The sequence below is a fragment of the Theropithecus gelada genome, chromosome 14, assembly GCF_003255815.1.
Source record: "Theropithecus gelada isolate Dixy chromosome 14, Tgel_1.0, whole genome shotgun sequence".
Lineage (NCBI taxonomy): Eukaryota > Metazoa > Chordata > Mammalia > Primates > Cercopithecidae > Theropithecus > Theropithecus gelada.
In genome coordinates, this window is record NC_037682.1 from 81,927,198 (window position 1) to 81,939,115 (window position 11,918).

Consider the following 11,918-nt stretch of genomic DNA (forward strand, 5'->3'; position numbering starts at 1 on the left):
GCCAGGCTGATTTCTAAAAGAATGTTTAGTAGACATGAGGTCTCACTATGTTGCCTACACTGGTCTGGAACTCCTGGCCACAAGCCATTCTTTTATTTCTTTTTGAGACGGAGTTTCGCTCTGTCGACCAGGCTGGAGTGCAGTGGCCCGATCTCAGCTCACTTCAAGCTCCGCCTCCCGGATTTACGCCATTCTCCTGCCTCAGCCTCCTGAGTAGCTGGGACTACAGGCGCCCTCCACCTCGCCCGGCTAGTTTTTTTTTGTTTTTGTTTTTTTTTAGTAGAGATGGGGTTTCACCGTGTTAGCCAGGATGGTCTCGATATCCTGACCTCGTGATCCGCCCGTCTCGGCCTCCCAAAGTGCTGGGATTACAGGCTTGAGCCACCGCGCCGGTCACCATTCTTACACCTTAGTCTCCCCACGTGCTGGGATTAGAGGTATGTGCCACCATGCCTGGGCTCCTTTTGTATTTGACATTTTGGGTCTTAAGAGTTCTGATTCCATAGTGTTCATGTAATTATGGAACCCACAAAGAGCTTACAATTTGCCAATGTATTATATACATGGAAGAGTCCTTTCTTAACTTCAATTTTATTATTTAAATTGGCATATATTTATTAACTTGTTTCTGAGATTCATCAATTTTGTCACATTCAGTGTTACAGGATTATTTTGCACCGATAATAATAAATACACCAAATTTATTTAGCTATTCTACTGTTGAAGAATATTTTGGCTCTAACTTGGAGCTACTATAAAAATTGATGCAGTGAACAATATTGTGTATGCTGAAGTACATGTAGGCAATCAGTTGACTATATTTTAGAATTAGAATATCTAGCCCATAAGAAATGCTAATAGTCAGTTTCCCAAAAAGAATTTCCATTTACATCTCCCCAGTCATGAATAAATTTCATTTATTCTGTATCTTTGACTACACACAATATTATGTGACTTTAAATTTTGGTATTTTTTTATGGGGGCCTGTGTTACAACTGGTGGATTAATTCTTAATTTTGTAAGACTAATGAAAGTGAGCACTTTTTTATATTTAGCTAGTTATTTATGTATCCAGTTCTGTAATGGGTCTGTTCAGATATTTTACCCCATCTTCTATTGAGTTCACTGTCTTTTATTTATTACATTTTAAGTATTCATCATGCATATGTATTATATTTTATTTTATGTATGTTGGGGTGAATATCTTTCTCCACTACTAGTTTGCATAATGTTTTTTGAAACACAGAAGTCATCATTATCAATATAAATGAATGAATTGTTTTAATTACTAATTTGTGCCCTGGTTAAGAAATCCTTGTGAGAATATTGTATCAGGCTCCCCTTTCTTTCAGGACTTGAATCTATCTGGAAATGAGTGTGTATGGTTTGAGGTAGGGGTCAATATTTAGTCACATTTTTCCAATATTTAATTAATCCAGCATTGGTCTGATCACCTTGTGTATTTCAATGTAGAAGAGCACACTAATAATGAAGGATTATTTACATCTGTAGTGAGAATTGCAAAATGAAGCCGAACATAGAAGATCAAATGATAGTATCTCAAAGGATAGATTAATACAATGAATCATGATGGATAAGTGTAATATAGTCAGATAAAGAGGAAGAAAAACATATCCCAGTTATCATTCAGATTTCACTCCAAGTTTCTTTGCATGAAGCACAAGATACTGACTGTCTTCCATTGATTTCTACTTCATTCAGACATGTTTGTCATCTATTATTTCACTCAGTGACAGTCAGAAATAAAGAAAAAAAAAGGAGAATATACTGTATGCCATGGTCATGAATAATGATTTTCAAAAATTAGTTAATAAAGAACTAATACATATACTTTCAGTGTTTTCAGCATATTTAATAGTAACACAATAAATGAGTTTTGATAACATTAGAAGGCAGTTCAAGACATAAAATAGAGCCTATTTGTCATGTATGTTAAGGCACAAGGAAGAGGATTTCGTGGAATAAAGGGGTTCTCACAGCATGTGAACACATTCCGGATTTGTCTCTGATCAGAAGTGAATACAGCAAAAGACAGGCCTGAGAGGAGGTGATAAAGAGCAATTAGGGATGGTGTATATTAGGGAGCTTTGATTAACATCAACAAAGCTCACAGTCTTAGCCTCATAATCCAGGAATAATCCTACTCGGCTGGTAGGTCTTGAGATATATTGCAGCATAAGTGGGGAGGTGGTAAAGAGACGGCATTGAATGTCATTCTTAACACACCCAAGAAGAAAGAGTCCCTCCTCTCCATCTATCTTCTCATTCTGATTCTTCTCTTTCCAATATGTATTACAGACACCAAAAGCCCAGTTCCAAGAGTCCCCCACGTGGAACTCCCAGTAATATTTGCCGGAGGTGAAAGTCTGAGCACCCCACGCAAGAAAACTTCTAGGTGTTGCAGTGATATAGGGCACATCTTGATGGTCACATCCAATACACATGCTTCTCAAAATTTCATATCGAAAGATATGACTGTTGGCCTCTTCCTGATGCAGAGTAATATGCACTGCAAAAAATAAAAAAAGAAAAAACATGCATAGACACGTGTAAATTAGAAAAAAATAATTGTTCTGTCAAGAAGTTACTTTACCAGGAAATGTAAAGTCAGAAAGACAGTTTTGCTTGTAACTTCTAGTAAAGTATAGAGATGATTAATATTATATACAGGACAAACCAAACCCTAACCACAGATATGAAAATTTTTTGAAAACGTACATATTGAGAGCCAAATGTAAGACCAACTTCTTTCAATCCAATTTTCAAAGTAAAATGTACACATTATATGCCCTAAATGCTATACTGTTATCAAGATTTTTATTTAGAAATGTTCCTTATTCTTAAAAGCTAATGCTATCACTTTGGAAAGAATGTGAAGATTTTCACTTACTCAAGAACTGCTCTAGATATCTGGATAAAAATGCATATGTACATGTTATAAGTGATAATTTAAAGCAGATTTCTGCAAAATCTTTGACCAGTCTCTCTGTGGTCCTCCATGCTAGCTCTGGACTGAAGCTGGATTTTAGACTTAACATGTTGCTCCTCATATTGCAATTAAATTGAACTTATTTTCATTTGTAATTTTACTTGTATTCACAACATGATTTCCTCCTTTTATTTTTACCCATTAATTCAAATGTTTGCAATATATGAATATATACCCATTTAAAAAATACAAAACCCCCAAGAATCTCCAGTAAACTATATTCTCCCAAAGAACAGTCTTAGCAGTTCAAACAAATACACTAAAGAAATGTACAACTTTTTATTTAACATTAAATAATTCACCTGCATTCTGAGCATTATTTAATTTGCTCCTTTTTGAAATTTGCTACCCTACACCTTTTTCCCATTACATAACTCAATACATATTATGCCAGAAAGTATTGCTCTTCACTATCTTTCAAACTTAATGCTATAAATGTGACTATAAATAGACACAGACACCAAAGGGGTGCATGGTTATATTGTTCACTTATGTCTTAAAAGAAGTAAAATATTTGGTAAGGGATGAAATATTACCTATGTGATCCTAACAATAATAATATTTAGATAAAGTGGGAGTGCTGCCTGTGGGTGGAGACTTACCTCGGAATTGGTTGAGCCTGTCCATCAGTCCAGCGATGGGCCCTGAGCTTAGCTCTAGATTCAGAGGCTGGGGCTTATGCAGCAGCACGGACTCACTCCTGCAAGGAAAAACCTGCAGTTACAACATCTACAACCATAAAATAAATAAGAATCACTATTTGTATGTAAAAGACATTTCATGAGAATCCTTTGAATCTACACATTTGGTAATTCAAAAATTATTACTTCCATTTTTGAAATTAATTCTTATTTAGAGTTCCTAAATTTTAAAGCACGATGGAAGAGTCTAAGTCAGAATTCAATCTGATCCTTCTTTTTTCGCCCCAAATGTGTAAGTTGCCCTCAGCCTTATGGCCTTGATAATATTTAGAATTGAAATTCCGAGTTCCACTTCTTGGCAGACTCCCCGGACATCTTTGAAACAGTAGGGTTCTGGGGAGACTGCTGCATCCACTGCTTCCTTTTCAACATAAAGGCTGTGAAACTTGTTCTCGGCAGGGAGATCTGCCTTTTAGCAAAGAGCTTCCCTAGAGACTTACACACTTCTAACACTCCACAGTTTTTTTCAATCTATTTTTCAGAACTCTTAACTGATTTGTATATATGTATAAAAAACAACACATCAACACATTTTCACTGCTAAAATACTTCCCCCTCTTCTTTCCTGCTTCCTCTGGTGACTTTCTTACCATCCACAAAACAAAACTCTATCTTTTACCTATGTAGGATTTTAAGCAATAAAACAAAATCAGGAATAAAAATGTTTGTTTTAGTTCACTCTTCTTGTATTCATTTATTTACTTTTTGGCCTTGTCTTTTAAGTTGTGGGAACAAAAGTAGCTGCAAAAAAAAAGTGATATCAATATCTTAATTATTTATGCCATGATCTTACTAGAGCCTTCTTTGATATTTGTGGAATCTGAAAGAACATATGCTATAATGTAGGTACACACTCACCTGTGTAATATGTCTCCAAAACCCTGTAAAAAAAATAAGAAAGATTTAGTGCATTTCACAAGATGCATCTTTCACTAACTTCAGTGTGAGATTTGTATTCAGATTTGTATTTGTATTCAGTTTCTGAAGATACTATTCTCCTACCATATGCTTCTGGAAAGCATTTTCTGTTTTTTCTGTAATGAAAAACCCAGTCAGTTGTATTGTCATTAATTCACGTCCTGGGAAAGTCTGAGTCTTGAAGACATTCTATAAATTAGTGAAGGGAGAAGAGGCCCAGAGGGTCCATGCTCTGTGGTAACCTCGAAAAACCTACTCAGTCATCTTTAGCTGAGCCAGTTACCCAAATGAGTGGACCCAAATGAGTGGAATGTGTTTTTGGAAACACATCATGGAAATAAAGGTAGGGAGATGGATTTCAGCCTTGAGGAAAACACTTATACATGTGAATATTCAAAAACCTGAACCACATTGTGGGTTCGTACCTGAAGTAGCTCCACATCTGGTTTATGACACATTTCCTTCAGCTCCTCATACATTCCTCTTAAAATCTCCCTCCTATGAGCCATTTTGGCTTTACTTAAATGAAGTTGATGAAAAATATCTTTCCCCTTCTTTTTCAGCATCTCCAAATTATGTTTTTCTTCTTCATGGTGAAGTGCAGGCATCTTCTGATACTCAGCTCTAATTGCTTCTAGCCTTAAATTCACATAATCCTGCAATGATAATGGGTTAATCAAAAGAGAAATGTATTTATCTATCTCCTATGAAATCTCAGTGATTCCTTTTGTCTCTCGAACATCCAAGAGTTTAAACCTGAGTCTTGCCAGTTCTTAGAATCCACAAAATTTTGCTCCTTTCCTTTCTTTCTGCATAAAGATCAACATAGATGTATCTGCCCAATTACATTAAATTTATTCAAGATAATGTGTTTTCTAAGATAGTTGGAAATAAACACACACACACACACACACACACACACAATTTGAATTTCGCTATTCCAGCCCATATTATGGAAAAGTAAGAACAGTTCATGCTTAAGAGTTGGAGTATACAGCTATTGTTACTAGAAAGGAAATAATCATTTTCTGTCTCATTGACACATGCAAGTTGCTTAAACTCAGTCTATGTGAAATGACCTTAGACTAGCATGTCCAGCTAAATGCATTTCACCCAGCGAAACCTATCCTAATCAGGTTGCATTTATGATTTGGCCATTTTTGTCTCTCTGAATTCATTTCCTTCCATTCTTTCTCTAACTCATCCCAATCTGAAACATAGACTTCTCTGTGGTTCCTCAGGCCTCCAAATATACACAGACTCAAAATTACTGCATATGCTCTTCTCTCCAACTAGGATTATATAGATACACACAAACACACACACACATACATACATATACATATATACACACTCATGGTCCACATATATATCCCTACACACATCTCTGTTCCCTCTCCTCTTCAAAACTTTGTTTCAATTTGAATTTTTCAGTGAGGCATTTTCCTGACCACCCTTTTTAAAATTCAGACACTCATCTCCAGTTTCTGGCCTGTTTTGTCCTTTTCTACTTCCCTGTTTGATTATTCTCCAACAAAAAACCTACAACGCTCAAGTACATCATGCATTGCATATATTTGCATATTGACCATTTGACTCTCTTATTTGGATTGTATGATCTGTGAGTACAAAAGTGCTTCTTTTCTTCTTTGCTAGTATATTTTCTAATTTAATATTCAACATAGACTACGTTCTCATGAAATCCTTTTCAACAACCTAATATTAGCTAGCATACCCTCAAAGTATATATCCACAAAGAGAAAATTATTTATAATATTTTTCTGAAGTCCTCAGAGTTCTCCGTATATTTAGATACTGGTTCCCATATTTCTGGTATGTTTACACGTCTCCCTCAAGACACAAATCTGTGTTTCTCACCACTTTTCTCATCATATGTTATGTATTATTCAATATTAATTAGTTGAGATTCCTAATTTCATGGTTTCCCTAGATTTCTCCTGTCACTTTCTGCCTAAAATTTTCCATACAATTCCACATACTACTTGTTCACCAGCATTCAGATTAATGCTGACCCAGCCTCAGAAGGTTCACTTGAGCTTTCCGTGACTGCCAAATAAATCTTGTGCCCAGCATTTATCCAACCAGCACCTATAGAATGCTGTGAGATGTATCCCGGTTTCTTGTATCTCTTGGTGTATAGCTACAGGTTTGTAAGGAAACAAACCAGCATGCTTTGGGTGACATCAGTGGTTTTCTTAGAAATCCTACCTAATAAGCATACTGTTCTATATAAGAAATGAGGCCACTTTTTCTCAATGTTTTCTTTTTTCTTTTCTTTTTTTTTTCTGAATCCCAGAAACAATACAGTTTGCTATCAAGTTCCTATTTTGAGAGTCACCCATTTGCCCACCATAAGCTCCTGGAGAAGGGAGAGTAGTACAGGACTAACCTTCCAGTATTTGGTTCTGGTGGTTTCCATGTTCAGGTTTCTGTGATTTTCACAAGCTTCTTCCCATAAAGACTGCATTTTCTTTAAAAGCTTCTCCTGCAAAAGAGCCATAAACTGAAGCACCAGTGCAGACTGTGACACAGGGAGGGGGCCCAGAATAAGGGACAAATAAGCTCCTAGTAAATGGCATTTCCTTCGTTTCCCTTCATGTTTGTCAAAGCTGAGAGGTTTGAAGCTAAGAAAGCCCAAACAGAGCTGCTTAAAGGGAGGCAGAGTTGGCTTGATCCAATCTCCAAGAAAATAGACCCACAGGAATTTCATGTGTCCTTTATAGAAGTAGATGTTCAGAGGCATCACTTACCCGGTGTTCCTCAGCAGCCCACTCAATGGGACAGTGTTTATGATCCCGGTGCTTCTGAGAGCTGGAGCACAGCAAACAGAGCAGGCTCCTGTCCACTTCACAGCACATCTTCTTTGTCTCCCTGTGAGTGCCACACATTTGCTCCTCAGAGCTCAGGAATTGCCAGAGACTGGCTTTTCTGGCAAGGGAAGCCATCTTCTTCAAATGAATGTTGGTTTCAAGGTTCCTCTGCCTTGTTGACTTTCTGCATTCAGAGCACTGAACAAGAAGTGGGATATCTTGCCAGTTGAGGTAGAAACAGGGCCTGCAAAAGCTGTGCCCACAGTCTATGGTGACTGGGTCTATGAAGTAGTTCATGCAGATGGGGCAGCTGAGCTCCCTCTGGAAGACTTGCAAGATTCCAGAACTCATGTTTCTGGGGAAGAAAGAGAAACGTGTCATTTTGGGGCCTGGGTTGATGAAAGGCTTCTAAACATGTGGAGATATGTGATAGCTCTAGTTTCTTCTCTTGTCAAAGTTCATTAAAATACAACAAACTCTTTCTTCTGTTACAAACTTAAAAATTCATACACAGAGGGATTCTCCCAGCTTTAGAGTAGATATTACTAACTAGATGACTCACAGTCCCTTCTGCTCCTAGTTCCTGTCTGTAACATAATACTAATCTATTCAATTACCAATTTTCTGAATGTGGATCTGGAAATTGGGTTTTGATTCTAAGTGGTCAGAATAAATCGTAGTTTTCCCTATTCTTCTTTCAAATAACTGATGAATGACTATGAGAGAGTGGGAAAAAACTACCTGGGCCCAAGAAGATGAGAAGATAGCCAGAGTGTTCTGTGACATATTTTTAGAGAGGGATGCAAAAGCCGGGCAGTAAACCACTATGGCACAAGTTTACCTACGTAACAAGTCTGTATGTCCTGCACAGTTATCCCAGGACTTAAAATTAAATTAAATTACATTAAAAACAAAAACCCAAATCAAAACAAAATAAAAAAAAAATCCAACCAACACACCAAATAAAGGAAAAGACTGCAATTAAACCAATCAAGGTTTACTAGTAGAGAAAAGAAACATTATTAAAGATATCTGGTCTTTTTCTTTTCCTGCGGATCAAATTAACTTCCCCTAGGGCTGCAGAAACTCTGAACTAACATATAGGAGCTTTTTGTTCGACTCAGAGAGGTGTAATTATATTTCCATGGTGTGATGGTGAATTTTAGGTATCAGTCTGACTGGATTAACCAATACCTATAGAACAGGTGAAGCACTGTTTCTGGGTGAGTCTGTGAAGGTGTTTCTAGAGGAGAGAGACATGTGAGTTGGTGAGTTGAGTGGGAACCTCATCCCTCAATGTGTGTAGGCACCATCTAATAGGCTGGTAGCTCAGATATAAAGAAAAAAGCAGAGAAAAGGCAATTTCCTCCGTCTCTCTCCTGAAACTGGTCCTGAGGCTTTCAGACTTGAGCTTAGCCAGTATACCAGTATCCTCAGGACACCAGCTTAAAGACAGCCTATATTGGAACTCCCAGACTCCATAATCAAGCAAATTAATTTTCCTGATGAATTCTACCCCATGTAGAATCATGTATAGCTTGTGCACGATGTATGTTCTGAGAAATGTGTCAGGTGTTTTTAGTTTTTTCTTTTTTTTTTTTTTTTGACAGTGTTTCCCTCTGTCACACAGGCTGAAGTTCAGTGCCATGATCTCGGCTCATTGCAACCTCCACCTCCAGGGTCAAAGTGATTCTCCTGCCTCAAGTTCCCGAGCACCTGGGATTACAGGAACGTGATACTAGGCCTGACTAATTTTTGTAATTTTTTAGTAGAGACGGGGTTTTGCCATCTTGGCCAGGCTGCACTTGAACTCTTGGTCTCAAGTGATCTGTCTGCCTTGGCCTTCTAAAGTGCTGGAATTACAGGCATGAGCCACAGTGCCCAGCCAGGCGGTTTTATTGTTTTAATATGATAGAATATACTACACAAACCTAGACGCTATAGCCTACTACACACCTATGGTATACACTATAGCTTACAGTTCCTACAATAGGCTACAAACCTGTACAGTATGTTCTGTATTGCATACGGTAGGCAATTGTAACACAATGATAACTATTTGTGTATCCAAACATATTTAAATACAGAAAAAGTACAGTAAACATATTGGTATTATAATCTTTTGGGACCACCATATGTGGTTTGTGGTTGACTCAAATGGCCTGTTAATATATCTGCACACATATATATAAACATCCTATGGTTCTGTCTGGAGAACCCTGACTAGTATAAAAACTATAATCTTTGTTTTGGCAATTTTAAGTCCTTTACGCTGCTTTGTTTGATATCACTTCTGAATTTAAGTGAAAGAAATGAAAAATCTTAGAATTGCAAATATTTTCCAGAGCTCATCTAAGACATTTTAAGAAATTTTTCACAGTTTGATAAGATTAAGACTCAAGTGAGATGACAATCACAATCACATATCAAATTAGGTCTCATAAATTTATTTGGTCGAAAAATTGTGTTTTGATTTCTAAAGTAGGATATTTTGGGGAGCTTTCTCATTGTCTTGGTTTCACTATTTTGCATCGCTCATCATTACCTTACTAATTAAAAGTCATGTCTAAAACCTGAATGTTATGAAAGCACATAACTTACATCATTCATTAGTGTATTCTCAATTGAATTCAACAATATTAATACACTTATTACAAACATATACAAACACCTATGTGTACATATATGTATCAATTACATATATTCATTATGCATACATATCTGTTGCAGTAAACATTAGTTAAAGTTTTTCAAAACTATGTTAGACAATCATAGAAAACACAAAATAACAATTAATATCCTCACAATTGATAAAATCTATGGTAACAACAGGAGTTACAAATGGTATCATTGTGTAGATTTAAGAAAATGAGATATTTTAACACTCATTTATTATTGTGTAAAGGAAAGATGATATAATTTTATCAATATGTTTCACTCACCCTGGAGTTCTTTTAATGGTTCCCACAACGATTCTTCCAAAAATAANCCTATTTTTATTATGGACATAGAAATAAAATTCTCTCTACAGAGGGCATAAAATTAATATTAAAAATATATTGATCAAGTAAGTAATCTCTGTGTCCTTACTACCAATTTATTTAATTTAAAATGAGGTATATTGTTGAACTGAGCAATATATGAAATCCTGAAATAAATAGCCTATATATTCTTACTCTAGGCAGAATTATCTAACAGATTAATCAGAATAAATGAAATTGACTTATGTCATACTTAGACATTTTAAGGGCATGTAGGCTAATTTATTCTTTTTCATTATAAAAAATAGTAAATTTAAAGTTTCATTAAACAAGACCCCATGGTTTTCCAGATAATATATGTGTATGTGTTTCCAACGTGTCACCAATATATATCATTTAATAACCCTTCAACTCAACAAGATAAATACAATTTCTCTACTTAAAAATGGTTCCAAGCCAGGAATGGGGGTTCACACCTGTAATCCCAACAATTTGGGAAGCCCGTTGTTGAGATTACAGGTGTGACCCACCATGCCTGGCCTGGAAGGCAGGGGAGGAAGGGGGATCTGAGCCTAGGAGTTGGAGACTAACACGGACAACATGGCCAAACTCCATCTCTATTAAGAAAAAGATCTTTAAATCTACTTTTAAAAGATTTAAAAATTGGTTCACAAAATAAAAAGGCATTCAATGAAGGAAAAATTAAACAAAATATAAAGAGGATAACCCTTGAAGAGAAATAAAAGAAACAGGTAAGCAAGGAAAAAGAAGGGCTTAAATATATTACTAAACAAGAGCATCTAAAGAAAACACAGTTGTACAGTTTTGTGAAAAAGTTAGAATAGTAACAATCTGGTTACTAATAATGGGCTTTATACAACTTACCCAGTGGTTTTCAAGGTGTCATTTTTCATAAAAATTGTGTGGACTGAAAGGCTCTGTGTTTTAGAGATGGGCTAATATAAACCTGAGAATGAACCGTAGATTCCTACATGAAGCAGTAAACTTATCTTTTTATATTTATTTCCTTATACATTTGCATATCCTATTTGTCTTCCAGAGTCCTTAGCCTTAGAGATTGAGCTCCATGGATGACACTATCAGATCTCCCTTCCCTTCTGGTTTATAGTTGTGTTTAGTTATGGGGGAATCACAGGAGACTGGCAGGAGGAAGGATGATGAAGTCAGAGTCCTTATTTTCTAGACTCCTCCCTTACCTGGTAACTTGGGATCCTTAAAAGGTCATAACTTAAAAGACAATGGCAGTGTACCTTAAAAGAAGGTCAAAATTCCTATTAAAAGGTCTACTTTATATGACTCCCTTCTGGTTCTCAGTAACCTCTAACTCTACTCAATCCTTTTGAGTCTAGAGTAGGTAGAAGCATAAGGGTTGCTAGTCTTACTTTCTGGTCTATTCCCTAAAGTTTTTAAACCCAACACTTATTAGTTCATAATCTGGATTCCAACGGAGGGAAAA

At 36.3% G+C, this 11,918-nt stretch overlaps 1 protein-coding gene across 1 annotated transcript; it reads right to left on the bottom strand.

Annotated features, from left to right (window-relative positions):
- Positions 1-1,553: 1,553 nt before the first annotated feature.
- On the bottom strand, positions 1,554-10,458 carry LOC112606683 (putative tripartite motif-containing protein 49B). The gene is made up of 7 exons (XM_025357430.1): positions 10,403-10,458; positions 7,401-7,815; positions 7,040-7,135; positions 5,055-5,285; positions 4,570-4,592; positions 3,613-3,710; positions 1,554-2,530 (listed from the first exon to the last, which is right to left on the bottom strand). Exons 2-7 carry the CDS (start codon positions 7,809-7,811, stop codon positions 2,031-2,033), a joined length of 1,359 nt encoding a protein of 452 aa, XP_025213215.1. The 5' UTR covers positions 7,812-7,815; positions 10,403-10,458; the 3' UTR covers positions 1,554-2,030.
- Positions 10,459-11,918: the final 1,460 nt, after the last annotated feature.